At 50.0% G+C, this 27,874-nt stretch overlaps 1 protein-coding gene across 5 annotated transcripts in view; it reads left to right on the forward strand.

Moving 5' to 3' along the window:
- c11h18orf63 (chromosome 11 C18orf63 homolog) overlaps nt 1–27,874 on the forward strand; it is a 153,832-nt gene that overhangs the window by 104,741 nt on the left and 21,217 nt on the right. The window contains exons 3-4 of one of the 5 annotated variants that reach the window (XM_072467163.1): nt 21,018–21,878; nt 25,081–25,212. The exons of 2 other annotated variants lie outside the window; for them this stretch is intronic. In XM_072467163.1, coding sequence (XP_072323264.1) covers nt 21,018–21,878; nt 25,081–25,212 — 993 coding nt within the window. Of the gene's footprint in view, nt 1–20,715; nt 21,879–25,080; nt 25,213–27,874 lie in introns of those variants that run through there. 2 more of the 5 variants (XM_072467164.1, XM_072467167.1) reach the window with 2 other exon arrangements.

Raw genomic sequence — 27,874 nt, forward strand, 5'->3', positions numbered from 1 at the left:
GAGTCAACAGCCAACCAGGACCCGGGATCTGTCAGCCAATAGCATCACGGCTTCACAGTCCCACATGACCCCTAATACATACTACCACAGCACCACCTCCCCCAGTTGCCTTCTGCCCCTGGCCCCGGGCACAGTAGTCCTAAATCTGGAGCCCCTGAGGCATACAATGTACAGATAATGGGTGCTTGCGTGCTGTCAACAAGAGTCAGTCTATGGCATAGATTGAGGAGCACCAGAGCTCAGCTCACAGCGAGTTATTATCGCCGTCCTGTGTTGTACATTGACAGGCTGACACACAGGCCCATCATCCTGGAGTGATGTAACACAGACCCTGGGAGGTGGAACAGGTCGGGTTGGGTGGGTGGGGGGGGGGGGTATAATGGGTGTGTGGGTGTTATAATGGTTGAGGGGGAAGGGAGTGGGGAGGGTGCAGCGGATGGGGTGGGGAAGTGGAGTGAGATGATGGATGAAGCCATGTCCTATGAGAAGTGGGCTGCTCCTGCAGGTCCTCCCTGGGCTTGTTCTCCTCCCCCACCTCCAGCACGTTGCTCCACTGCTGTGCCAGGTTGTGGTGGGCACAGCAGACCACCACCAAAGTGGGCGACCCTCCGGGTGGTGTACTGCAGTGCACCACGAGAGCGGTTGAGACATTGGAACAGAATTTTAAGTCGTCCGATGCACGGGGGGGGGGGGGGGGGGGGGCGGGCACATGAGCCTCGATACATTGGTTCTCCACATCGGTCTCCGTACTAGCGTCATTAGCCAGGACCTAAGAGGATACCCATGGGAGCGTGCACACGTGCATGATCCGGAGGTGATGGTCGCACACAAGTTGGACATTCCGGGAGTGGAATGAAGGGGCTCCCGGACTACCCAGTGCGCGCAAGGCGACATGCATACCATCTATTACCACCTGGACCTGTGGCATCCCGGCGATGGCAGAGAATCCTGCAGCTCGGGCACCTTGATGGGCTTGGTCCAGCCAGCTGTCCGGGAAAACAGGGCATCTGTAACTTCACGGATGCACTTATAGGCTGGACGTTTGGAAATACCACACAAGTTCCCGCTCGAGCCCTGGAACGATCCCAAGGCGTACAAGGTCAGGGCTGCGGTGACCTTGATGGCCACCGGGAACGAGTAGCCTCCTCCTTCACGTGGTGCCTAGTCCACAAGGACATGGCGCCTAGTCCACAAGGACATGGCACAAATGCTGCTCCATCCCTTTGTTGAGGCTGAGCCTCCTGTGGCACATGCTATCCGAATTCTCTTTGAACGACCAGTGTGCCTGTACACCTTGGGCCGTCGCTGGCCTCCCCATCTGGGACCCTCCCTGGTCTAATGGGCGGCCGGATCTTCAGGGTGTGGGGCAGGGTCATACACATGGGCTGCCGCCTCAAGCCTCTGTCGCCGCTGCTGCCACCGCCTTCTCCAGCATCTGGCTGCCTGGACTGCCGCCAATACCATGAGGGAAGCTGCTGCGGGATCCACAATGTCATCCATAATGTGATATCTGTAAGGAATCGGAGAGGGTGAGAGATCGAAAATCAGTTATAGCTTCCACCCCAGTACTCTCAGGACCCCCAGGCCTTCCCCACCCCCAGGTCCAACGAGTCGGTTGTGCTGGGGGATCCCGTATGAAACGTGCATCCCAGGCAGCACCCTGGGCACCAGACCCCAGGCCTTGTACCGTAGACACCCGCCGGGAACATTACTTGGACTGGGCGCAAGTTACCACATCAGTCCACACACACACCCTCTGGTCGCGGTGGTTGCCTGTCCCCTGTGGTCATTCATGTTTGAGGAAGCTACAACTCCAGATTCACCCATACAGGAGGGCATTCTTTCAGCAGTAGAAGTTTGCAGCAGTAGAAGTTTGATTCATTTATTTCAAAGTGTATATGATATTTATTGTCACGTCTGTACCAAAGAGCCCTACTTTTCCTAATTGCCATGGGAGAGCAAAAGACTTGTATGATCAACAATAACTTAAGGTTATGAAATAAGGGATTGTCTTTTAGAATTGGAAAATACCGCATTACACACTTGAAAGAAGCTGCTGCCTCTCATTTTCCCAATTCTATAATTTAGAATAAGGTGAAAACCATACAAAATGATGACTGTATTAAAGTTGAATATACTACCTTTCTTGTTAATTCTAAATTATTTATTCAATAAGAAACAACCAGTGAAACCTGGATAGCATTGCTAATTGTTTTTATTTGTTACAGTATGGTTATAATCTTCCAGAGTGTAATGATGATGCTACACTTTACTACACTGTTTATTTCAAGTTGATTGGAGAGAAGCTTTTCACGTATCCTTGATATAGAAAGAATCCATTGTGTAACTGTGTTCTTCCATTGCATACTGCTAATCAACATCACGTTGAGTATGTTCATATTTAAAACAAGAGGAAAAGAACATGAAATGAACTTCTTCCAGGGAAGTAACCTAAATAATCTGGCTCAATAGTTCTTTCAGTCGCTTTTGATTTTTGAAATGCCATTCATTTGATCTCATAGCTGTGTTCTCTGAAATGTCTGCACATGTTTTGACAAGTTTACTCAAGCAACTTAACTTGGAATTATTCTGCTCAGCACCCATCGTTCAGGTACCACTGAACTACTAAGGCACATATATGGTGGACAGGAAGCGTGTGCTAATTTCCATTTGAAATTGTGTTGCTTGATGTAATGGGTAACGGCAAACAAAAGCATCCTTTATCAACATTTGAAGCAAATGTTAACCACATCACGAGCTACACTAAGCGTTAGTGATTGCCTGCAACAAAGAAGGCAGGCAACTTATCTGAATGTGGGCACTCTTGTTCCTCTGATCCCAAATTTATACTCTCATCCAGTCGCCATTCCCATCTTCCCATCTTGAAGATGCACAGGTTCAGCATCACTGACGAGTGGTGTCGACCTTGGTCCCAGTCCCCGATGACACGTTGAAGAGGACCACTTTACTGCCAGAAAAGGCCCAAACTTTGACTCCTCTTAAATGAAAAGATTATCACATATCAACAGCAATATTGTAATAAGGACCATGTCTCATGAATTCAAAAACATCAATAATAATATTTATTAATGTCACAAGTCGGCTTACATCGCATTGAAGTTACTATGAAAACCAGGCTTCAACATTCAGGCAGCATAATTGCAAGGCCATTATAATCCAATTAAGAAATTGATGTGTGCCAAAATATATATAGTCCACAAAACATAATTTATCTTGAAAAAGCATTAAATGCTTTAACATTTAGCTTTGGAAATGTAATGTTAGAGATGTACCATTATAGTAAAATTATGGAGCTTAGTGTGGCATGCAGCATTCCTTGCCTTAGGTGTATACCATTGCACTGTAAAGTTTTATTTTTATTGTTTTGACTGTTTTACAATATTCAGATGTTGGGTTCTGATAGATACTCCTTTCTCTCAATGGATGCTTCCTGATCTAAGTGTTTCCAGCATTTTCCATTTTATTTTAAATGCTTACTCTAAGTTGAATTTTACTGTCCTGTTGTATTTTACTGCCATGTTGGACGACTACTGTAAAGATCCACCACAGATAGGCCCAGCGAGTGGAGACCGTAACTCCAGCGTTTAATTTTGTGTTGTGATACATGGGGTACTCCCACTGGCTGGTGTCGGAGTCCCTTCATCTTTGTTTGGGTTGTCGGAGCCCATAGAATCCTGCTGTTTCCTAGGATTAAACATCATCGGCCAAATTCTCCGACCAAAGGAATTCTCTGTTCCCTCTGGGAGTGCACCCCTGCCTGCAGATTTCCTGGCAGCATGGGGTGGCTTCAACGGGAAATCCCGTTGACAAGCGGCAGAAGCAGAGAATCCCACCACCAGCGAATGGGGCACCGCCAAGGAGCACGCAGCTGGGGGACCGTAGAATCCAGCACCATATCAGCGGGTGTTGAAAACGCAGTGCAAGCAGAGTGAGCTGACACAAGTTTGGTGAATGGGGAGTTCAGTGAGGGGGAGGATTTGCTCCTTTTTTGTACTTCAGTTCAGTGGAAGGAACTGGTTCGTGAGTAACTGGCAATTAATTTAGGAAGTAAACCTATACCATTTAGTTGAAGGCGGTACTAGCATTTAATAAGTACAGTAAATTGAAGTATACAAAGACATTAATCTCAGTTAATTAAGAAAGAAATTAAATTAAGTTAACTAAATAACTTAAGTAACTATATCAGGACAGGTGCTGGGTTGAAGTTTTGGAATGTGGGAGGTCCTGACTGCAACACAATCCTGGGGCGAAATTCTCCGGAAACGGCGCGATGTCCGCCGACTGGCGCCCAAGACGGCGCCAGACGGGCATCGCGCCGACCCAAAGGTGCGGAATGCTCCGCATCTTTGGGGGCCGAGCCCCAACATTGAGGGGCTAGGCCGACGCCGGAGGTATTTCCGCCCCGGCAGCTGGCGGAAATGGCCTTTGTTGCCCCGCCAGCTGGCACGGAAATGACATCTCCGGGCGGCGCATGCACGGGAGCGTCGCAGTGGAGGGAGTCTCTTCCACCTCCGCCATGGTGGAGACCGTGGCGGAGGTGGAAGGGAAAGAGTGCCCCCACGGCACAGGCCCGCCCGCGGATCAGTGGGCCCCGATCGCGGGCCAGGCCACCGTGGGGGCACCCCCTGGGGTCAGATCGCCCCGCGCCCCCCCCAGGACCCCGGAGCCCGCCCACGCCGCCTTGTCCCGCCGGTAAGGTAGGTGATTTAATTTACGCCGGCGGGACAGGCAATTTATCGGCGGGACTTCGGCTCATCCGGGCCGGAGAATCGAGCAGGGGGGGCCCGCCAACCGGCGCGGCGCGATTCCCGCCCCCGCCAAATATCCGGTGCCGGAGACTTCGGCAACCGGCGGGGGCGGGATTCACGCCAGCCCCCGGCGATTCTCCGACCCAGCGGGGGGTCGGAGAATGTCGCCCCAGGACTTGATTGTTGATCTGGAAGCCGAACAGACACTGCCTAACAGCAGGAAGAGAAGAAATGCCTGGACATTTTGTACCAGAAGACTTCACACCTCTTAGATGAGGATCATCTGCTTTGGTCAGTGATGAGGGACAGTGTGTGCCTGTGAGTGTGACAGCTAAACAGACTGAGCAGACAACAGTGGCACACAGGTTTAAGGTGTTGCAACCTATGTGGCCGAAAGCAAGGTCTGCGGGATTGATGAGCAGACTGGTCATGGCACCATGAAAGAGGAAGCCGTTCAAGTGAGGGGAGGAAAAAGGAATGTCGTAGCAGTAGGGGCAATATAGTCGCGAGATTAACTCTGTAGCCGAGAACGAGAATTCATAAGGCTGTGTTGCCTGCCCTTTGCCAGGGCTTGGGACATCTGCTCGTGACTGGAGAGGAATTCGATGTGGGAGGGGAGGATCCTGCCGTTATGGTCTACGTAGGTACCAATGACATGGGTAGAACTAGGGAAGAGATTCTGCATAAAGAGTATGAGGAACTTGGCAATAGATTAAAAAGCAGAAGTTCAAAGGTGGATTATTATTTGAAACATGTACCAATTGAAGGCATAGAGTAAATAAAGTTAGAGAGATGAATACGTGGCTCAAAGACTGGTATGGAGAAGTGGGTTCAGGTTCATGGCGCAGCAGTGCTGGGGAAAATGGGGGCTGTACTGTTGGGACGGTGTACACCTGAACTGTGTTGGAACAAGTATACTACTGAGCGGTGGAAGGAGAGATGGTTTTAAACAATATAGTGGAGGCAAGGGATCAAATTTGCAAAGATGTGGGAAACAAAAGAGTTAAGAAAAGGCAAGACAGAAAGGTATTAATGATAAACAGACTGTGACAGGACTACAAATACAAGAGTAAATCAGTAGATAAGGCTAGAGGTTACAAAAATAATAAAAGGACAAAACTGAGGGCTCTGTATCTGAATGCAGGTAGCATTCGAAATGGAACAGATGAACTGATAGCGCACATAGAAATAAAGAAGTACAATCTGATAACCATTAGGGAGACATGGCTGCAGGATGACATAGATTTCGACCTGAATATTGAAGAGTACATGGTAGTTAGGAAGGACAGAAAGCTAGGAAAAGGTGTAGGTGTGGCTCTGTTAATTAACGATGTTGTTGGCAGAATAAAGAGGGGTGACCCAAGTTCTAAAAGCAAGGATGAAGGAACGGTTTGGTAGAAATTAGAAAAAAATAAAGGCAAGAAGTCACTTCCGGGAGTGGTGTACAGGCCCCCGAACAGTAACCACATGGTAGGACGGGGTAAAAAAGATGAAATAATAGGTGTCATAGAGGTACAACGATAATCATGGGGGATTTTAATCTACTTATAGACTGGAAAAATCAGATAGGCAAAGATAGCTTAGATGAGGATATTATAGAATGTTTTCAGGATAGTTTCTTAGAACAGCTGTTCTGGCACCAACCAGAATTCAGGCTTAAACCTGGTATTGTGTAATGAGATAGGATTAATTAATGACCGCATAGTGAAGGTGGCCCTAAGTTGCAACAATCATAATCTGACTGAATTTTACTTTCAGTTTGAGGGAGAGAAGAGTAAGTCCAAGATTAGTATTTCACCCACAGATGCAGTTGTGTGGGCATGAAAGCAGAGCTCGCTAAGGTAAACTGGCAAATCAGGTTATGGGATAGGTCAACGGAGATACAGTGGCAGACATTTACGGTGATATTTCAGAATTCACATAATAGATGCATTCCGACGAGGAATGAAAATTCCAAGGGGAGGATTCAACTCCAGTGGTTAACAAAAAAGTCAAAGATAGTATCAAAATGCATATAACTACAAAACGATGGGTGGCAGGTGAGAAGATTGGACAGAAGATTGGTCAGCAGGAGCACTGCCAGGGTGGCACTGCCAAGGACCAGGGCCTGAGGGGGTCCTTTCCCATGAAAGGAGGGTGAAGGAGGAATAGGAAGGGTGGGGAAGGTGCAGGGCAGATATGTATGGGCCTCTGGGAGGTTGGGGAGGGTGAAGGCTAGGTCCTGGAAGGGGGGGGCCTTAAAGGAGACGTGGGGGAGCCTGAAGAGGGGGACCTTCAGGGACCCCATAGTGGAGTGCCTCACTTGGGGGGAGGCAGGGGTAATATTGTGTGTGGGGGTGACATTGCCCATGGGTGGGGGATGTGGGGGACCCTCAAACTCACTTAGAGATTGGGACACCCTTTCAAAACGGCGCCCCGATCTCTGAGGAGCCGGTCTGGCCGATGAGTTCAGCTCCCCAGTGATGAAAATAATTCTAAGGGTGGGCTAAACCGGTGAGAAACTCCCCAGGGCCCAAAAAAGTGACTAAGTGCATTATTTTGCCCCACCCGCCGCAAGATCGCCGTGGGGGGGGGGGGGGGGGGGGGGGCACGGATAATGTAAAAGTCCATTGATATCGGGTAGGAATTTATGGTCGCTGGTGGGCGTGGCTGGAGAATCCCATGCTAAGTGTCGTTAGATAGCAGTGGGGAACTCGCCGATAGAGCCGGCGGAAATCTCCCAGCAAAACCCACCACAAATGACACTTAGAAACGTTTTCAATAGATTGCGCCCAGAGTTTCTATAGGTATTTTGAAAAGAAAAGAGTTAACAAAGTGTGTATTGGTCCGATAGAAAGTGAGACGGTGGAATAATGGAAAACAAGGAAATGGCAGATGAATTGAACAGGTATTTTGCAACAGACTTTACTATAGAGGATACAAATAACATCCCAGATATAGCTGTAAATCAGGAAAATCAAAGGAGGAGGGAGAGAGCTCAAGAAAATTGAAATCACCAGAGAAATGGGACTGAGCAAACTGTTGGAGCTGCAGGCTGATAAGTCCCCAGATTATGATTAACTTCATCCGAGGAGCATGAAGAAGTGGCTAGTGAGCCAATTGATGCATTGGTTTTAATTTTCCAAATTCCCTAGATTTGGGGAAGTTTCATTAGATTGGAAAAAGAAAATGTAATTCCTTTATTCAGAGAGGGAGATTGTAGGTAACTACAGCCCCGTTAGGTTAACATCTGGCGTAGGGAAAATGTTAGAAGCTATTATTAAAGACGGTACAGCTGGACACTGGGAAAAATTCAAGGTAATCGGGCAGAGTAAACATGGTTTTATGTCAAGTAAATCATCCTGACTCAATTTATTGGAATTCTTTGAAGAAGTAACATATGCTGAAGATAAAGGGGAATCGGTGAATATACTGTACTTAGATTTCCAGAAGGCATTTAATTAGGTGCCACAGCAAAGATTATTGTGGAAAATAAAAGATCATGGTGTAGGAGGTAACATTGGCACAGAAGGAAGATTGGCAAACTAACAGGAAACCGAGAGTATGCTGAAATGGGTCTTTTTCTGGTTGGCAGGATGTGACAAGTAGTGTGCCACAGGGATCAGTACTGGGGCCTCAATTTTTTATAATTTATATCAATGACTTGGACGATGAGACCAAAGGTAATGGTTGCTAAATTTGCTGATGACACAAAGGTCGGTAGGAAAGTAAGTTGTGAAAAGGACATCAATAGGTTAAATGAATAGGCAAAGATCCAGAAAACATGAAATTGCCTATTTTGTCAGGAAGAGTATAAAAGAAGCATATTACCTAAATGGTGAGAGGTTGCAGAGCTCTGAGATACAGAAGGATCTGGGCCGGGGTTCTCCGGTATCCAGAGGGCGGGCCATACCAGCGCCAAAGAGTGGCGTGAACCACTCCGGCGTCGGGCTGCCCAGAAGGTGCGGAATCCACCCCACCTTCGGGGGCTAGACCGGCGCTGGAGTAATTGGCACTGCGCCAACCGGCGGCAAAGGGTCTCCACCGGCCGGCGCGAGTTGGCGCATGCGCAGGAGCGCCAGCGTGTTCCCAGAACCGCTAGCGCGATTCCTGCGCATGCGCAGGGGGTTTCTTTTCCGCGCCTGCCTTGGCTGAACTTTACACAGGCCGGCGCGGAGGTAAAGAGTGCCCTCATGGCACAGGCCCGCCCGCAGATCGATGGGCCCCGATCGTGGACCGGGCCACCGTGACCGGATCCCCCCGCGCCCCCCTGAGGACTCCGCAGGCCGCCCTCAGAGGCAGGCCTTGCCGGTACAGACCTTGGGCGGGATTCTCCGCGAACCGGGGGGGTGGGCCACTCCGGCGTTGGGCCGCCATTCCGCACCTTCATGGGCCAGTCCGCCGCCGGAGTGTTTGGTGCCGTGGCAGCCGACGCAGAAGGGCTTGGCGCCACGCCAACAGGCACTGAAGGACCTCCGCCGGCCAGCACGAGTTGGCACATGCGCAGGGTGGTTCTTCTCCGCACCGGCCATGGCGGTCCGTTACAGCTGCTGGTGCGGAGGGAAAGAGTGCCCCCATGGCACAGGCCCACCCGTGGATCGTTGGGCCCCGATCGCGGGCCAGGCCACCGTGGGGGCAGCCCCTGGGGCCGGAACCCCCGCGCCCCACCGAGGACTCTGCAGGCCGCTCGTGGTGGCAGGTGCCGCCGGTAAGGACCTGTTGTGATTGACGCCGGCGGGACAGGCCGAAAACAAGCGGCCACTTGGCCCATTGCGGGCCAGTGAAACGCCAGGGGGGCCGCTGCCAACGGCCCCCGACCGGCGTGGCGCGATTCCCGCCCCCACCAAAACCCCGCGCCGAAGAATTCGGAAGCCGGCAGGGGCGGGATTCACGGTGCCCCCTGGCGATTCTCGGACCCGGCGGGTTGTCGGGAATCCCGGCCCTTGTCTATTTCAAGGGGCCTGGCCTGTGCCGGAGTGGTTTGCGCCGGGGCGGAAGGGGCTTGGCGCTACGGCAACTGGCGCCGAAGGGGCTCCACCGGCAGGCACGAGTTGGCGCAAGCGCGGGAGCGCCAGCAGGTGCTGGCATCATCACAGCGCATACGCAGGGGGGGGTTCATCGCCGTGCTGGCCATCCCGGACCGGTACACCAGCCGGCACGGAGGAATAGAGTGCCCCCACGGCACATGCCCGCCCACGGATCAGTGGGCTACGATCGCGGGCCAGGCCACCATGTGGACACACCCCAGGGCCAGATCCCCCCCGCGCCCCCCTAAGGACCCCGGAGGCCGCCCGCGGAGCCGGTAAGTACCTGTTGTAACATACGCCGGCGGGACCCGCCGAAAACAGGTGGCCACTTGTCCCATCGCGGGCCGGAGAATCGCTGGGGGGGGGCTGCCAGCGGCCGCCGACTAGCGCGGTGCGATTCCTGCCCCCGCCAAATCCCCGGCACCGGAGCGGCAGGGCGGGATTCACGCCGCCCCCCAGCAATTGTCCGACCCGGCGGGGGGGTCAGAGAATCCCGCCCCTGGTGTCTTTGTGCATGAATTGCCAAAGTATGCAGGTAAAACAAACAATTAGGAAAGCTAATAGAATTATTGTTTACTGCAAGGGTAATTGAATACAAAAGTAGTGAGGTTATGCTTCAGTGATACAGGGCATTGGTTCAACCATGTCTGGAGTACTGTGTACATTATTGGTCTCCTCATTCAAGGAAGGGTGTAAATGTGTAGGTAGCTGTTCAGAGAATGTTTACTGGACTGGAATGGGCAGGTTGTCTTTGCAGCAAAGGTTCGACAGGCTAGGTTTGTATCTGCTGGTGTTTAGAAGAGTAAAAGGTGAATTCATTGAAACACAGGATCCTGAGGGGTCTTGGCAGGGTGGAGGTGGAAAGGATGTTTCCTCTTGTGGGAGAGTATTATTCGGACCTAAGGGTCACTCTAAAAATAAGGGGATGCCCATTTAGAACAGAAATTATATACTTTTTCTCTGAGGGTTATGAGCCTTTGGTTTTCTCTTCCTCAAAGCCGAATCTTTGAACACTTTTAAGGCAGAGGTAGATAAGCAAAGGGGTGAAAATTTATCAGGTGTAGACGGGAATGTGGAGATGAAGTTGCAATCAGATCAGCCACGAATGCCGGAGCAGGATTGAGGGGCCGAGAGGCCTAATACCCCTAATTCACATGTTCGTATTGTATAAAATATGGTTATGACCATGGGAGGAACAATTACATTGCAGCCTATTATGAGATATGAGAACTAAAGCCTGTGTTCATGAGGAGCCTTGTATATTCTGTCATTGCTTCTATTAAATGTGATCAGGTCATTTGGACAGTCAAGGTGAATTGTCTGATCGCCGCAACTTTGGTTTGTTAACCAATATTTTTCTGAGACTGAAGCTGCTGCCTTGCATAGAGCTTCGACGTTCCATTTGCAATTTCTTTATTAAGTATAAAGTTATGAACTGGCAGTTTCGCTTACCGAGACTGTTGGATGGTGGTGTGCGAAATGAAAGACCAATGGATTGGTGGTCAACTTTTAAGGTAGGGGCTAAGAAATGTTATGGCATTCTAGCCCTGATTTGTAAACGCCTCCTAAACATTATTGTCACAAAGAACTGTTAGATCCTTAATGTAGCAATTCAGTTACCCTTTTTGTTGCATTAGAAGTGAACCTGTTCAGTTTTTCCCAAGAGTGGATTTGGAGGCAGTACTGACATCGTTCTTCTCTGACCTAAAAGTAAACCTGCCTAATCTCTGTGGACTACCAATAAAAATGACCAACAAGCCTTACTATGCTACCAATGAACTCAACATTTCTCAGGTAAAAATAGGAAAAATACATTTGATACAACATAGAACGGCGAGACAGCTACACATGGTAGCATTGGGATAATAATTAAAGTGCGTATTGAATTAAATCTTAGGTAAGTGACAACAGAAAGAACTTCACTGCTTTATGCTGTGCTGCCGATTAGAAGTGACAGTAGAAGACAGTTTTCTGCCCCCCTACCCCCACCCTGACAACAGAGCTGACGTGCTATTGGGCACTGATGGTATCTTCTGGTCCCGCCAAATTCAGTGGCCATTTGCGTTGCTCATTGTCCGTAGCGCCGGGAAACCCATCACCCGGGGTCGCCTTCTGGTCCTGGCGCTGGGAAGGGCCAGAAAGCCCCAGCCAAAGAAATTTAATAATTTTTGTTTTCACCCCTCACTTGTGCTTTAATTGAGACGTTCCAAAGATGTAGGCCTGCCATTTGGAGTTCTTGCATCCTGATCGTGCGCAACATTTTTTAAACAGGTGGCCAGCACGTTAATTTTTTCCTCACTGAATTATTTTCTGCTGATAAAAATATGGAGGAAAAAAAAGAAAGCAAAATACTGCAGATGCGAGAAATCTGAAATAAAAAGAAATGCTGAAAATACTCACCAGGTCTGGAAGCAACTGTGGAGAGAGAAAGTTGGGGGTGGTGAGCTGGCAGAAAACATGGCGTGCAGGGGACTGAATCCGACTTCTTGACGACGGGTTGAGATGCAGACACCAAGTCAACAGCATGTTTGCTGCACGCTAGTCCTCACTGGCCGACGGCGGGCTCATACTTATCACATATTTGCATGCCATGAACACTCATTCACCTGGAATTGTTTTTAATAAAGCTCCTACCCTCAGCATAAAGTTAATGGCACATGAGATTCTCATTAAACCTGGTTCATGGTCATTTAGAGGAGGCGTGCATCAGTTAGCTTTGTGTAGTTGTGTCTCTGTGTTTGGTTGCCTTGACTGGTCTGGCGGGGTTCTACAATACACATCCCCGAGGGTGTCATGAAAAGTAGTCATGATGTGGAGATGCCGGCGTTGGACTGGGGTGAGCACAGTAAGAAGTTTTACAACACCAGGTTAAAGTCCAACAGGTTTGTTTCGATGTCACTAGCTTTCGGAGCGCTGCTCCTTCCTCAGGTGAATGAAGAGGTATGCTCCAGAAACATATATATAGACAAATTCAAAGACGCCAGACAATGCTTGGAATGTGAGCATTGTAGTGTTCTGTAGTGTTCTGCTGTGCACTGCACAACCTGTCTTTACAATGTGGACATATGTTGCATTGAGAAGAACATGAGGAACATCAGATTTGGCGGAGCATGAGGAGGCCATAAATGCAAACGAGCCTTTTACAGGTGCCAGCCATGGAGAGACGTGCAAGGCATGCCAAGGACAACCTGATCGGAAAAGGTTTGCACAACAATAAGGCATGACTTCGCTCCATAGCCAGACCTCCATTGCCTTCCTAGGGTGAAGATCTTGCCCTGCCATCCTCCCTTGCTGAGTGAACTATATGTTGTAGCCACCTGAGTTGGCCAAGTCCCGATTTAAAATGGCGAATGGCAAAGGCTGAAGGGAAATTCAGCTAACACAGGCAGAAACCAGCAGGAGCAGGTTTGCTGTGTATTTAACTCTGCAAAAGCCCAGACAGCATCGATACCAGCGACCATCAGCATTATAATGTAGCAGCCATCTACATACTAATGAGCAAGCCCCGGGAACAATAGCAACATTTGGGACACACAAAACTAAGCCAGACTCCCCGGCGCCAGCAGGAGCCAACACAAAAGAGGTTAACGAACACCTCAAGACCGCCCATCGATCAGGGAACGGCTCCAGTATTGGAGAAATCGAACCAAGCGATTTGAACGAAGTCCAATCACCTAGAACCAGGTACAGGGTCCGCCCTGAAAGGCGGGAAGCCCCTGGGAACTATAACAATTAAGCCCCAAGTTCAAATCGTTCTCCTTGACCGGGTCACTCAGCAACGCAAAGCAACCCCTGAGAGTGAACGGTTCAAGCTGCCGCATCCCTGAAGTAAGTCTCAAGTAAACGCTCGCTACGAGATAGGCGCTCCTAGCTACCAGTCCATACCGGCTTTGAATCCCGCAGTTGCACATTCCGAACGAAAGGCCATTTGTTCCCCTGACCTGTTGGGCCAGTCCGAAGTTAAGTATAGGCCTGTTAGTTGTAGAAGTAGCTTAGATGTAGAATTTGTGCATGAGTAGCGATTACTGTGTATAATAAATGTGCTTTGATTTGAATCTTACTAATTGGTGTGTTGAGTTATTGATCATTACTTGGACTTGAACCTCGTGGCAGTATAAAAATACCTGGCGACTCGAGAGCAAAGGTTATAAAACAGAGCCAATTGAACCAACCAAAAGTTAGCAACAATGTCTGAATGTCCTACCAGCGGAGCTTTATCACACACACTCACTAGTGTGTGCTAGTACCAAGGATATCTTTGGGGCAAGTGGACATACATATACCAACCTGTCGACCAATTATTCTGATCCAGCGACATTTTTAAAATACATTGATTGCAACTGGACCTGTTTCAGTTATATTCATTGAGAGTAATCTGGGCCAATATTCTCCAGAGTGCAAGGAACGGGGAGCAGTTGTGCCTGCATTTTAAGTCATTCTCCTTAGAATGATCATCACAGATGTAATAATTCACATGAGCATTCAGTAAAGAATGCGCAAAAACACAACATGTCTTATTCAGGACTAATGTCTACGTTTCTACCTCTGTAACCATCAAATAGTGACAAACCTGGTGCATGCCATGACCATTAGATCTGATACAATGACTGATGCAACCATCAATTCACTCAAAGACACGAGGAGAAGTAAACTGTGGTTTTAATCAGCTTAGAACAGTGCCTGCCTGCGACTGGTACAATTCTGGGAACTGCCTGTAGGTCAGCTGCTCTTTATACTTCCTCTTAAGGGGAGGAGCCATGGGCGGAGCCCGTACATGCCCCAACATATCCCCCTGTGGGTGAAGCCACACAATGGCCCATAGGTGGAGCCCACAGGGTTAACAACATAACACAACATCAGAACATGATACAAATGCACTGGTGAATTATTAGCACTATACATTCACCACATTCACCCCCTGTTAAAAAATGAAGTCCGGCGGGGGTGACGGGCTCGTAGGTTCAGCCGGTCTGGCGCACGGATCGTGCGCTGCGATCGCCGAAGCACTGGTGTTGCAGCCGGTCCAGGTGGCTGTGGAAGTGGGTCCGGTGCGGGCACAGGCGTGGACTCCGGGAGCGGCTCTTCTGGAGCTTCATTCCTGTGGACCGGTGTGGCAGGTGGGAGGGAGCGCGGGAGCCATATAGGGGTGGGGGCGCTGGACATGGTAGGTTGGACGGGATATAGTGTGGGGGCTGCAGTGGTGGTGGTGGTGGTGGAGCCTGCGGGCGCCAGGTCCCGGAGAGAGACGGTATCTTGTCGGCCATTGGGGTGTTTGACATAAGCATATTGTGGGTTGTAGTGTAGGAGCTGGACCCTCTCTACCAGGGGGTCGGTCTTATGGCTCCGAACGTATTTTCGGAGGAGGACTGGTCCCGGTGTCTTCGGCCAGGACGGAAGCGAGGCCCCTGAGGTAGCTGCCCCAGGGAAAACAAACAAGCGGTCATGGTTTGTGGCCGTGCAAAAGACGGACCTGATAGAGTGGAGCGCATAGGGGAGGACCTCATGCCAGTGAGAAACTGGGAGAGTCCTGGACCGCAGGGTCAGTAAGACGGTCTTCCAGACCGTCGTGTTCTCCCTCTCCACCTGCCCGTTTCCCCTGGGGTTATAACTGGTAGTCCTGCTCGAGGCGATGCCCTAATTGAGCAGGTACTGACGCAGTTCGTCGCTCATGAACGATGAGCCCCGGTCACTGTGGACATAACTGGGGAAACCAGACAGGGTGAAGTCACTATGCAGGGCTTTAATGACAGTGGGAGTGGTCATATGGGGCAGGGGATGGCAAATGGGAAGCGGGAGAACTCATCTAATGAGAAAGTATGTATTGCGGTTATTGGAGGGGAGGGGCCCTTTGAAATCGATACTGAGGCGTTCAAAGGGCCGGGATGCCTTTACCAGATGGGCCTTATCCGGTCGATAGAAGTGCGGTTCACACTCCGCACAGATTTGGCAGTCCATGGTCATGGCTCTGACCTCCTCGATGGAGTAGGGCAGGTTGCGGGCCTTGATATAATGGGCGAGACGGGTGACTCCCGGGTGGCAGAGGTCATCGTGGATAGCCCGTAGTCGGTCATCTTGCGCGCTGGCGCATGTGCCGCGGAACAGGGCATCTGGGGGTTCGTTGAGTTTCCCAGGGCGATATACTATATCGTAGTTGTAGGTGGAGAGTTCGATCCTCCACCTCAAGATCTTATCGTTCTTGATTTTGCCCCGCTGCATATTGTCGAACATGAAGGCTACCGATCGTTGGTCGGTGATGAGGGCAAACCAACCAGCGAGGTAGTCTCCAGTGCCGCACGGCTTCCACGTTGGCTTGGGCTTCTTTGTCGACTGAGGAGTGTCGAATTTCAGAGGTGGTGAGGGTGCGTGAAAAGAACGCTACCGGTCTGCCTGCTTGGTTGAGGGTGGCGGCGAGAGCGACCGATGTGTCGCTCTCCACCTGGAAGGGGACGGACTCATCCACCGCGCGCATTGTGGCTTTGGCGATGTCTGCCTTGATGCAGCTGAAGGCCTGGTGGGCCTCTGTTGCCAGTGGAAAAATGGTGGCCTTCATTGGTGGGCGGGCTTTGTCCGCATAATTGGGGACCCACTGGGCGTAATAGGAGAAGAATCCAAGGCACCTCTTCAGGGTCTTGGGACAGTGAGGGAGGGGGAGTTGCAGGAGGGGGCGCATACGATCAGGGTCAGGCCCTAGGACCCCGTTCTCCACAACGTAGCCGAGGATGGCTAGTCTGGCTGTGCGGAATACACATTTCTCCTTGTAGGTGAGGTTGAGTTTTTGGGCGGTTTGGAGAAATCGGTGGAGGTTGGCGTCGTGGTCCTGCTGATCATGGCTGCAGATGGTGACATTGTCCAAGTACAGAAATGTGGCCCGCAGCCCGTACTGGTCCACCATTCGGTCCATTGCTCTTTGGAACACCGAAACCTCATTTGTGACGTCAAAGGGGACCCGGAGGAAATGGAAAAGGCGGCTGTCTGCCTCAAAAGCCGTGTAGTGGCAGTCCTCCGGGCGGATTGACAGCTGGTGGTATGCAGACCTCAGATCCACCGTGGAGAACACGCGGTAGTGTGCAATCTGATTTACCATGTCTGCAATCCGGGGAAGGGGGTACGCATCGAGTTGTGTGTACCGGTTAATGGTTTGGCTGTAATCAATTACCATCCGGAACTTTTCCCCGGTCTTGACGACCACCACCTGAGCTCTCCAGGGGCTATTGCTGGCATCGATGACTCACTCCCGCAAGAGACACTGGACATCGGACCTAATGAACGTCTTGTCCTGCATGCTATACCACCTGCATCTGGTGGCGACTGGCTTGCAGTCGGCGGTGAGGTTTGCGAAGAGAGGGGGAGGGTCGGCATTTAGCGTTGTGAGGCTGCATATGGTGAGTGGGGGTAGGGGCCCCCCGAACTTAAGAGTAAGGCTCCTGAGGTTACATTGGAAGTCGAGTTCCAATAGGAAAGGAGCGCAGAGGCCTGGGAGCACATATAGATCAACATTTTTTATTTATTTTTTTCCCCGGCGCCGCCTGCAGAGGGTGCGCGTCCCCACCTCCCGGCGGCGCCAGCCCCGCCCCCGCGACATCACTGCCCCCCGCGCCAGCCCCGCCCCCGCGCCAGCCCCCGCGACATCACTGCCCCTCGCGCTCGCCCCGCCCCCGCGACTGCCCCTCATGCTCGCCCCGCCCCCGCGCCAGCCCCGCCCCCCGACACCACTCGCACTCGCCCCGCCCCATGCCAGCCCCGCCCCGCGTCATCACTGCCCCCCGCGCCAGCCCTGCCCCCGCGACATCACTGCCCCTCACGCTGGCCCTGCGCCAGCCCCGCCCCATGACATCACTGCCCCTCACGCTCGCCCCGCGCCAGCCCCGCCCCCGCAACATCACTGACCCTCACGCTCGCCCCGCCCCCGCGACATCACTGCCCCTCGCGCTCGCTCCGAAGCACGCCAGCCCCGCTCCCGCGTCAGCCCCGCCCCCCTCGCCAGGTTTGCCCCCCCCCTGTCGTCACTGCCCATCGCCTCATCCCCACCCCTGTAGCCAGCCCCGCCCCTCCACATCATCCCCCCCCCTCCTTCATCCCCGACTTCCACCCCAGCCCCGGCGTCGCCAGCAGAGGGATCGCGTTCCCCGTCAGGACGGCCCCCGTGCCAGCCCCACCCCGCGTCATCACTGTCCCCACGTTAGCCCCGCCCTATGCATCATCCCCGCCCCCCCCCGTGACAACCCCGCCTCCCACGCCAGCCCAGTTCCCCGCCCTGCGCCGCCCTCTCCATATAGATTAAAATTAGCGTACTCAGCGCCCTGTATCGCTAGGGCTGCAGTAGTGCATCCTTGGATTTGCACCGAGTGCGACCCAGAGGCGAGGGAGATAGTTTGTTGCGTCGGGAAAATTGGGAGCGAGCAGCGTCTTACCATGTCCGGGTGAATGAAGCTCTCTGTGCTCCCGGAGTCGAAAAGGCAGGGCGTCTCGTGCCCGTTAACCCAGACGGCCATCATGGAGCTCCGGAGGTGCTTGGGTCGTGACTGGTCCAGGGTGACCGCGCTGAGTTGCGAGTATCCGGCGGCGTGATCGGAGGTGCTGGGGTGGCCCCGCGATGACTGTCTGTGTAGATCGTACGCGTTGAGCGGCGTAGCAGATGGCGGCCCCTTTTGGTTGAGCGTGGCGGGCGGTGAGGAAGATGGTGTCCAAGATGGCGGCCCCCATGGATCACACGTGGCCGGCCTCGTGGGGGAGGATGGCCAAGATGGCGTCCCCCGTGAGTTGCACGTGTTATGAGGGGGTGGAGTTGCCAGACACGCTGCCACATTGCGGGGTCTGCGGGCCTGTGAGTCTGAGTATCGGGTCTGTGAGTTAGAGTTCTTCGACCTGGCCAGGCAGACCTTGGCGAAGTGTCCTTTTCGCCCGCAGCTGCTGCAGTTCGCATTGCGGGCCGGGCAGTGCTGCCAGGGGTGTTGAGACTGGCTGCAGAAATAGCAGGGTAACCCTCCATGATGGGCGGGTGGCCGCACGGCACAGGCCTGGGGTTGTCTCTGGTCGGGGGTCCACGAGGGGGTCGCGTGGTCGGCTGGGAACGCAGTAAGGCTCTGAAAGGCACCTCCAGTGAGGTGGCTAACTTTACCGTGTCGTCCAGGTCCTGGGCCCCTTTTTCGAGCCGGCGCTGTCTCACATAATTTGACCGGACTCCCGCCACGTAGACGTCTCGGACGGCGAGCTCCATGTGCTGAGTGGCCGTAATAGCCTGGTAATTACAGTTGCGTGCGAGGGCTTTGAGGTCACATTGGTAGTCATCTAGCGACTCCCCGGGGCGCTGGCGGCGAGTGGTGAAGACGTGTTGCGCGTAGACCTCGTTCACAGGCCGTATGTAGAGGCGTTCGAGCAGCGCGAGGGCATCTGTATAGGAGGCGGGCATTGAGGGTTCCAGCCTCCTGCACTGATAACGTGGTGCCCCACACAGCATTGCTTGCTGGTGCTATTGGGGCAATGGCAGAGGAGACGATGAGAGATGAAAACTCTGAGGAAGGTCCCAAGGCAGATGACAAATGCCTCCTCCATCTGGTGCATAAAGTAAGCTCCCCGTTTATATGAGGGAATAGGGTTCCTGGAAGAAAGGTGCCTTGTCCCCCCTCGCCTAGCCACTGCTGCACTGAGCCAAAGGCTAGTGCATTCGAATACAGGTCTGAGCGCATACGTATCGAATGCATGACCTGGCTCTCCATGATGGTCGCCATTCTCTCCATGGATGAAGACAAGTGCTCGAATGCCTGAGACATGGCAGAACACATGGCTGACATGGACTTTTCCATACCTCCTGCAAAGCTGCATAAAATCCCTCACATCTTAGCCATACTTTACCCTATCCTTTACTGCATATCCTTATGTTTGCAACCAGAGCCCATTATCAGTATGAGGCTCAGCATGGGCCTAGTCTTCAGCAGCCCCCCAATTATCTGGGGACCTGGCTGTTAGAGCCTCCCTTAGATGCTGGGATGTATTTTTGTTGTGCTCAGCAGATTTTCTTCCTGAATCCAAAAGCATGGTTGTATTTTCATCCTTTTGCCTGGCAGGTCCAGCCTTGCTGACTGACGGATCATACCACCACCACCAGTGATCTCCACTGCCTGTTCCTCAGTGTCTGTCAGGAGCCGGAAGTCAGGAACTCATCCTGTCCATTGCACGTGCATTGTCAGTCTGTTTCTCCTGCATGGCAAAGTTAGTGAGTTAGCAAGTGAGACCGAACCCGTTTATCTGCATGCATCTCCATCACACGCATCCAACCCCACTCAAAAGCCAAACTACATATGTTTTGGCCTCAATGCCACATGATACTAAGGCTTGATCATCCATTAACATAATTATTGATAACCTCTTGGGAGACTCCTGTTGAAGATGCAAGACTGGATCTTACCCTGACGGATTGCAGCGGGTCATTGACCTATTTCCTATAAAGGGCCCAGATTTCTTCTGGATTCCATGGTTGCTCACCTACTTTGCAACTTTCCCAAAGGTCGCCTTGGCCAGGGTGTTTTGATGCCAGAAGTTGGAAGGAGCACGTGGCACCTTTCTCTAATGGCCTGGAGGACAGCCTGCAGGAAGCATTGTTGAAGTGCTGGGCAGCTCTCGGCTGATGCTCTTCCTTGAGGAATTTATGGAGAAAACTGCTGTGCAGCGAAGCACAGCTTCCATGTTGAACAGAAGGCTTTTTATTAGGCCACCTGTAGCTGCAACACTGCCAGCTGACAGGGTTTCACCAATGAGAAACTTTCCCTGCCACTGAATTGCACAACTTTCTTGAGGGCGACAGAGGCCCTTTAAATTTTAATTGTTGTTATATTCAAAACGTTAAAGAGTGGAAGTGGCGCATATTTCAGGTTAGATTGTAAGGAATGGTACACGTTGACAAAATTCTGCCCTTAAGGTCACTTACTACCTGAAATGTTTCTCTGTTTCTCCCTCCACAGATGTTGCCAGACCTGAGTATTTCCGGCTTTACTGCTTTCATTTCGGGAAAATAAAAAGACGTTTGATTACAGATTATAGGGCTGATGCAACACTTAGCAGGGGTGCCAATTGAACATGAGGCAAGAACAGTGTAGCCTGGTCCTTCCAAACTTCACTCCCTTTGAGTGGTTTCTCCTTTGCTAAATGGAAAAGATTGCAGAATCACCGTAATGCAGACAGGCATTTTATGTTGTGCATCTCTGAGCAATGGTGATAATATTGTTCTTATGTGTTTATAAATTAGACAGTTCAGACAAGACCACCAAACCTTACTACCAAACCTGTCTTCAAGACTGCTTTGACAAAGGTTCCCACAGCCACATATGTCATCAACAAAAGTTCTTCAACTTGTCCAACTGGTGGAAGTCCAAACACCAGAGTCTTAGACAATGAGCAGAAAATCGACATAAGATCAAGGTTGGAGCCTGGTTCAGCAAATACTGCCATGCAATGCGGAACCACATTTAGATCAACAGATAAGACAGGTGTGGTTTTCCACAGTTTAAGTGAAAAATCACAAGTTACTCCATTAGCTGCATCCCATCAGATGGAAGTACATTCTACTTCATATAGCCATAGTTCCAAAACTTACAAGATTATACCTATATTTAAAAGCAAATTGCTGCAACAAGATAAGCAGTTCATAAGTGAGAAGGTGAACGCAAGTAAAACTAAGCAGTACGTTGAACTTAACTCAAAGAAACCTTTAACTTTAAAGTCATCAACTGCAAACACAGAAGTAAAAAGAACAAACAATATGCGGGAAAAAGAATCCAGGAGTGAAAAAGAAACGATTCTGCTAGAGATTACACAAAAACAAAAGTCAATTACAAATATAAGGGTGGAAAAACCATGTGCCAAACTTATCCAAAATGTCAATTCCAATTCTGAAGTCAGCATAAGTAATATTCTACTTCACAAGTCAAAAACAAGTACAGATATTGAAAAACCTGGAGCTAGACCACTTCAGACATTTGGAAAAAATCAAGATCTGAGCACCACAAATATCCAGATGGGAGGCAAAACTACAACTGGTGTTGCAATTTCTGATGGACCACGCACAAAATGGAATGACAACCTGGCAGGAAGTCATCAACGTAAACAAGTGAGATAATCTTGGATTTCAAGTAATCTTTTGTTTTTTATATTGTAACCTGCATTATTTTTCTTGCTTTTTTATATAAAAGTAGATGCATAAATTATTTATTCAACAATTAATTTCTCACATACAATGACTGCTGAAATCATTACTTCTTTTAGAAGCAAGTATTTGAAACAAATGGTTTGCTCATTTGGTCTCTCACTTGTTAACAGGATACCGGTAAACTTAAAATTGCACTTGTTAATGTATTTTTCTAGACCTTGCATACAGAGACTCTGATATTTAAAATAGCTTATTTCCATATGCAGAGTCCACCTTTATATATGGATTTACCTTAATACATGAAAAAAGTACATCACATTGATAAAACAATTTCAGAATATTGCTATTTCTAAATTGCAGCTACCTAAAATGGATAGGCATACTTTAATCTGCAAAGCAATTCCAACCCCACAGGCTCCAGAGTCCCAACACAAATGAATTAACCAATACTTTGTATGATGTTTCAAAGACTTTTGGCCCTCGGCTGCTCCAAAAACTTACAGGCACCAACCAGATTTGTAAGTTACACACAACTGTTTATTTATAACAGAAATAGAGTTGAAACATGCAATAGCTATAACAGAATAACGGCCAGCTAAGCTACTACTCCCCCTTTTAATGTCCCACCCTCTACCCAAACACACACAAGGCAGACACACACAGGGAGGGAATGGTGTAAAATAATGGGGATTAAGATGAAAAGAGAGAGATGAGTGTCCTTGCTTCTGGTGTTGAGGCCGCTGCAGCAGGCCGTCCTCCCAAGACGTGCGGTGATTGAAACCACCGGTTGGAATGCTAATGAAGATCTTCTGGCAGTAACATTCAGTCAGAACTCTCAGGCTGTAGGATTTTCTCTGGCGGAGTAATTTTAAGTTTTATTACCCCAGGCCTTCACTCAAGAAAACAGCCTAAGGCCAGTTTGAATCATAAGACTCTCAGTCTCACCTCCCCAACTTCAGCCTGTGGTTTAAATTTAACTGGTTTCCTGAATGTCCCCGAGCTTTACTGAGGAAAAAATAGAGTATCAGTGAAGCAGCTTCCATGAGTTTTTAGAGAGGTCTGATAACCTTTCAGGGAAAGAAATCCAAAGAGCTCCCTCCAGCTTTGTCTTCAGGAATTAAACGCTCACAGTCTGGATACAGAGGAAACGCTGGCTGGATCCATTTACCTGGAGAGAGTTCCAGCCCAGGTGTTGATCTTCTGCTGGATTTTTAAAACATTCCAGAACGGGCAGTATCAGCAAAGGGCCCGGCAATTTAAAACAGTACTTGGCCGCCAGCCAAGTCTATCAAGAGGTGTCATCACCACTGATGAAAAACTAAACAGCACATCCTGCTGGAGTTTCCTGTTTTAAATTAAAGGTAAGCTGTTTGGTCTTAAAAGCAGTAACCATCCATGGACGAAAATGACAATAGCGAACAGGTTAATGGATATTAAAAGGAGGAAAGGGGAACAGACAACAGGAGGATTCTTTCACTTTGGGCTGTGTTTACCTGTAGCAGTTAGATTTTCTATCCTAGTTAGATTTTCTATCCTTCATGACAGGCCACAGGATCACAACTTTCTCTTAGCAGCAGAGTATTACATCGGGCATTGCTTTGTATAATAATACTCCTGATATTAAAAAATGAATAATTTACTGTGAAGAACAACTTAGGGCATTCAGTAATAACCTATAAATCACAAACTGAGAGCATACATTTCCTGTCTGTGTCATCTCACTTTCTGTGTCAAACATTAGGGGCGCGATTCTCCGACCCCCCATCGTGTCGGAGAATCGCCGGGGGCCGGCGTGAATCCCGCCCCCGTAGTATCCTGAATTCGGCGGGGGCGGGATTCGCGCCGGTCGGCGGAAATCATGCCGGTCGGCGGGCCCACCCCCGGTGATTCTCCGGTCCGCGATGGGCCGAAGTCCCACCGTTGTCAACCCACGCCAGCCGGCGTGGATTGAACCACCTTTCGAACGGCAGGACAAGGCGCGAGCGGGCTCCGGGCGATCTGGCCCCGGGGGGGGGGGTGCCCCTACGGTGGCCTGGCCCGCGATCGGGGCCCACCGATCCGCGGGCGGGCCTGTGCCGTGGGGGCACTCTTTTCCTTCCGCCTTTGCCATGGTCTTCACTATGGCGGAGGCGGAAGAGACACCCTCCACTGCGCATGTGCGGGGATGCCGTGAGCGGCCGCTGACGCTCCCGCGCATTCGTCGCACGGCAAAGTCATTTCCGCGCCAGCTGGCGGGGCGCCAAAGGCCTTTCCCGCCAGCCGGCGGGGCGGAAATCACTCCGGCGCGGGCCTAGCCCCTCAAGGTGAGGTCCTGGACCCTCAAGATGCGGAGAATTCCGCACCTTTGGGGCGGCGCGATGCCGGACTGATTCGCGCCGGTCGGCGGACATCGGAGAATCCCGCCCTCCGTATCTGACTCTAGGAATTTGTGGTACAGAATCAATTAACTCCATCCCCATTTTCAAAACTCTGAACTAATTTGAATTGAGGGTCATTGCAGGGACCAACGATTTTTGAAAAGAAATGAATTTCTTAAACAACCAACGGAGAGAGCTGAAGGACAAGATTTCACTTTTTAATACTTTTCCTGTAACAAGCAAACTAAAATAAACATAAATCACACATTAATAAACAGGCAACTAATAACATTGGACTAAAGATAAAGGTAAATTTTGCATTCACTGACTAACACATATCTTATGCAACACTTCACTCAATGCCACACCTTTGGCAGATATGTCGCATTAAAGTATCCGTCTCAAAGTAGCTCCTGGCTCTCCAGCAGAGGTCACTTTTCCCTGCTCCCACAGATGATTAAAATGTCTGTGTCCTTTGGCAATCATTCCAGTCCTGAACCATGTGTATGCGCTTGATCGCCATCTAGTGGTTGGATGTAGTTACTGTAAATTGTTAACCCTTCATTATTCTTACAATTCACATATTGTCACACACTCGTAGAATTGTCTGCCCTGAATAAGTCCCTTAATAAACCTTTCCTCAAAGAGGTTTTCACCTGAAATGTAATCCTGAGGTTCCTCATTTGCGTTTGACTTGTTGGAGATTGACTGAGAAATTTCACAAACTCCACTTATTCATGTAAGTTTGAGAACTAAAAAGTATGGTTATCTAATATGTCATTATTTGTTTGTATTTTGTCTTCCAGGTACTACATATGTTTGATGTAAAGGAACCACATCAGCAAGAAAAACAAATGTCTACTCAATTTCTGAATCTAAAACCTTTGACAGAGAGACATTTTTCTGATATGAAAGGACCTGAAAAAAGGAAATGTGAAGTAAGCTTTCATCTTTAAAATACTTGCTGTTTGACTTTTTTAAAATTGGAACAGATCTTCCAGTCTTGGTATTTGGGCTGTGATACTAATATGCGTGGAAATTTGTGTTCCCTCAATTTAGGAACGAGACACCCTACCAGATCTTAGAGTTGAGCTCTCATTTCATGTTTATGACAAACTTCCAATCGGAGCTTGTCAAAGAGAGGGAGTGGAATATCTGCTGTATTAACAGTTCTTAATGAGCTGCTTGAAGGCAAATGGATGCATGGTGGCCCAGAAAATTCTAGCCACCTTTCCAAAGGCTCAAATGAAGTGACTATTAAAAAAAAGATACCTTTACAGCTTACTTCCTTCAGCCTCTGCACCATAATTCAACCACCATCTCAACTTACCACAGCCTTCCTAAACTTTCTTAATCTCTCCCTCCATACAAACTATTTTACCCTATTCACTGCCTTTCGCTCAACCTTGTCATCTTGCTGCCCCTCTACTTCCATTGAGCCAATCAGAGATAAGGCTATCTCTGATCTGTTTGTTATATCTCTCTTCAGTCGCATCTCTCTTACCCTCCCAACCCCACTTTATTTTTTGGGACTAGGGGAGTTTCTCACTGGTCAATCCCACACATGGAATTTTTTTCTGTGGCGGGGAACTAAACTTACAGACCAGACCTGCTCCTCAGAGATCGGGGTGCCATTTCGAAAGGATGCCCCGATTGCAAAGTTTGAGGGTCCCCCACACCCTCTCACCCATGGACAATGTGACCCCCCACCTCCCCGCAGATATGGGCAACACTCCTAACCCTCGACCCCCGAGGGGCAACCTCCCCCACCCCCCCCCAACAATAAATGTGAACATGTGCCCCCACCCAGGCAAGTGGGTGCCCCTGCCCCACACCCATCCATCCTTGTGGCCATTGGGGCATTGCCCCCGCCCCTCCCACCAAGTGAGCACACCCCGCTATGGGGTTGCTGAGTGCCCTCCGCCTTTAGGGACCCCCTTTCAGGATCCCCCATTCACCGCCCCCCCCCCAACCTTCATACCCTCTTCACTCCCCCTTTCAATGGCATGGCCCCCTTAGACCCCACCCCTTAACATTTCTAACCTGGCATCCGGGCACTGCCCCTGGGACCCTGACATTGCCAGATTGCCCTGTCCCTGACCACCCAGGGGCTCCAGTGGCCTCAGAGACCCGCGGAGTGTTTTTTTTATTTTTTATTCATTCGTGGGATGTGGATGTCGCCGGCTGTGCCAGCATTTATTGCCCATCCTTAATTGTCCTTGAGGGGTAGTTAAGAGTCAACCACATTGCTTTGGGTCTGGAGTCACATTTAGGCCAAACCAGCTAAGGACGGCAGATTTCCTTCCCTAAAGGATAGTGAACCAGATGGGTTTTTACAACAATCAACAATGGGTTCATGGTCATCATTAGACTTTTAATTCCACATTTTTATTGAATTCAGCTTTCACCATCTGCAGTGGCGAGATTTGAATCTGGGTCCCCAGAGCAGTACTCTGGGTCTCTGGATTACTAGTCCAGTGACAATACCACTCCGCCACCGCCTCTCCTGGTCTCCGCTTATGGAGACCAGTACTAATTGGCACCCGGGTGAGGCCTTCGGACTACCGGGAGTCGGGAGCCTGCGGCCTCAAACAAGCTGTGCATATTTAGACCAGCCTACTGGCTCACTTAAATATGATTATCTGGAGTACGCCCAGCGAGGGCATGATTCAGATCATGCTGGGTGTCATCAAACGAGTGACTCGCGCGATATTCGGCGCCCAGCCCAAAGCCTATTTTGGGTCTCTCCCATGATGCACATGGCGCATTGGGATTGGTGGCGGGCGCAATGCGATGGGGAAACCATGACCTTCCTATCTAAATAGGTTACAGAGTAGGCACATTGTTCCTAGGCATGGTGCTCCAACCTCTCTCTCTACAGAGAGAGTATACCACATGACTGACTGATATCAGTGGTACATCATCAGTCACACATTAGCATATCCTATCTGTTAAGCTGTTACACTACATTTATGAATGCCTCTTTGTGGCTTAGCATCAAATTTTGTTTGATATTTTCTCCTATGACGCACATTGCAACATTGTACTATGTTAAAGACAGAAAGCTGTTAAGATGCAACTGCACAACAGTACTATATACCAGCTGAATGGACTTTGTATGCATGCTTCAAAGTGTTGCCTACCAATCTGCTATACAAATATGCTGCCCATGCTAAACAGCTGTTCACACATCCTCCACTCCCAAAAGCTCTGGTACACTCTGATATTACTAGCACCTGCTGGCTGAGGGGCAAATGAAGATTTGGTTCAGATTTAATCACTGTTAGGGCCAGAAAGCTGTAAAATTCCCAGTAGAAAGATAAAGGGCTACATGAGGTACGGAGGTCATTGGCCAAGAGCAGTAAATGACAGGAATGATTGCCGGACCAGCTCTAAGGTAGCCTGTGGTCAAAGGGGGGGGGGGGGGGGAAATGTGGATGATATTGCAATAGGGGAGCACAAGGTTTATTTTTGGGGCCTAAAGGAGCATCGTTCCCCCTTTGACCTGACAAGAAAAGTGATTTCTAAAAAGTTAAACATATTACTTTGCTGAGTCTGTTCTGGTTCCGATCAACTTTAATACTGAGTTGGTTTGATAGA

The sequence above is a fragment of the Scyliorhinus torazame genome, chromosome 11 (assembly GCF_047496885.1).
Source record: "Scyliorhinus torazame isolate Kashiwa2021f chromosome 11, sScyTor2.1, whole genome shotgun sequence".
Taxonomy (NCBI): Eukaryota; Metazoa; Chordata; class Chondrichthyes; order Carcharhiniformes; family Scyliorhinidae; genus Scyliorhinus; species Scyliorhinus torazame.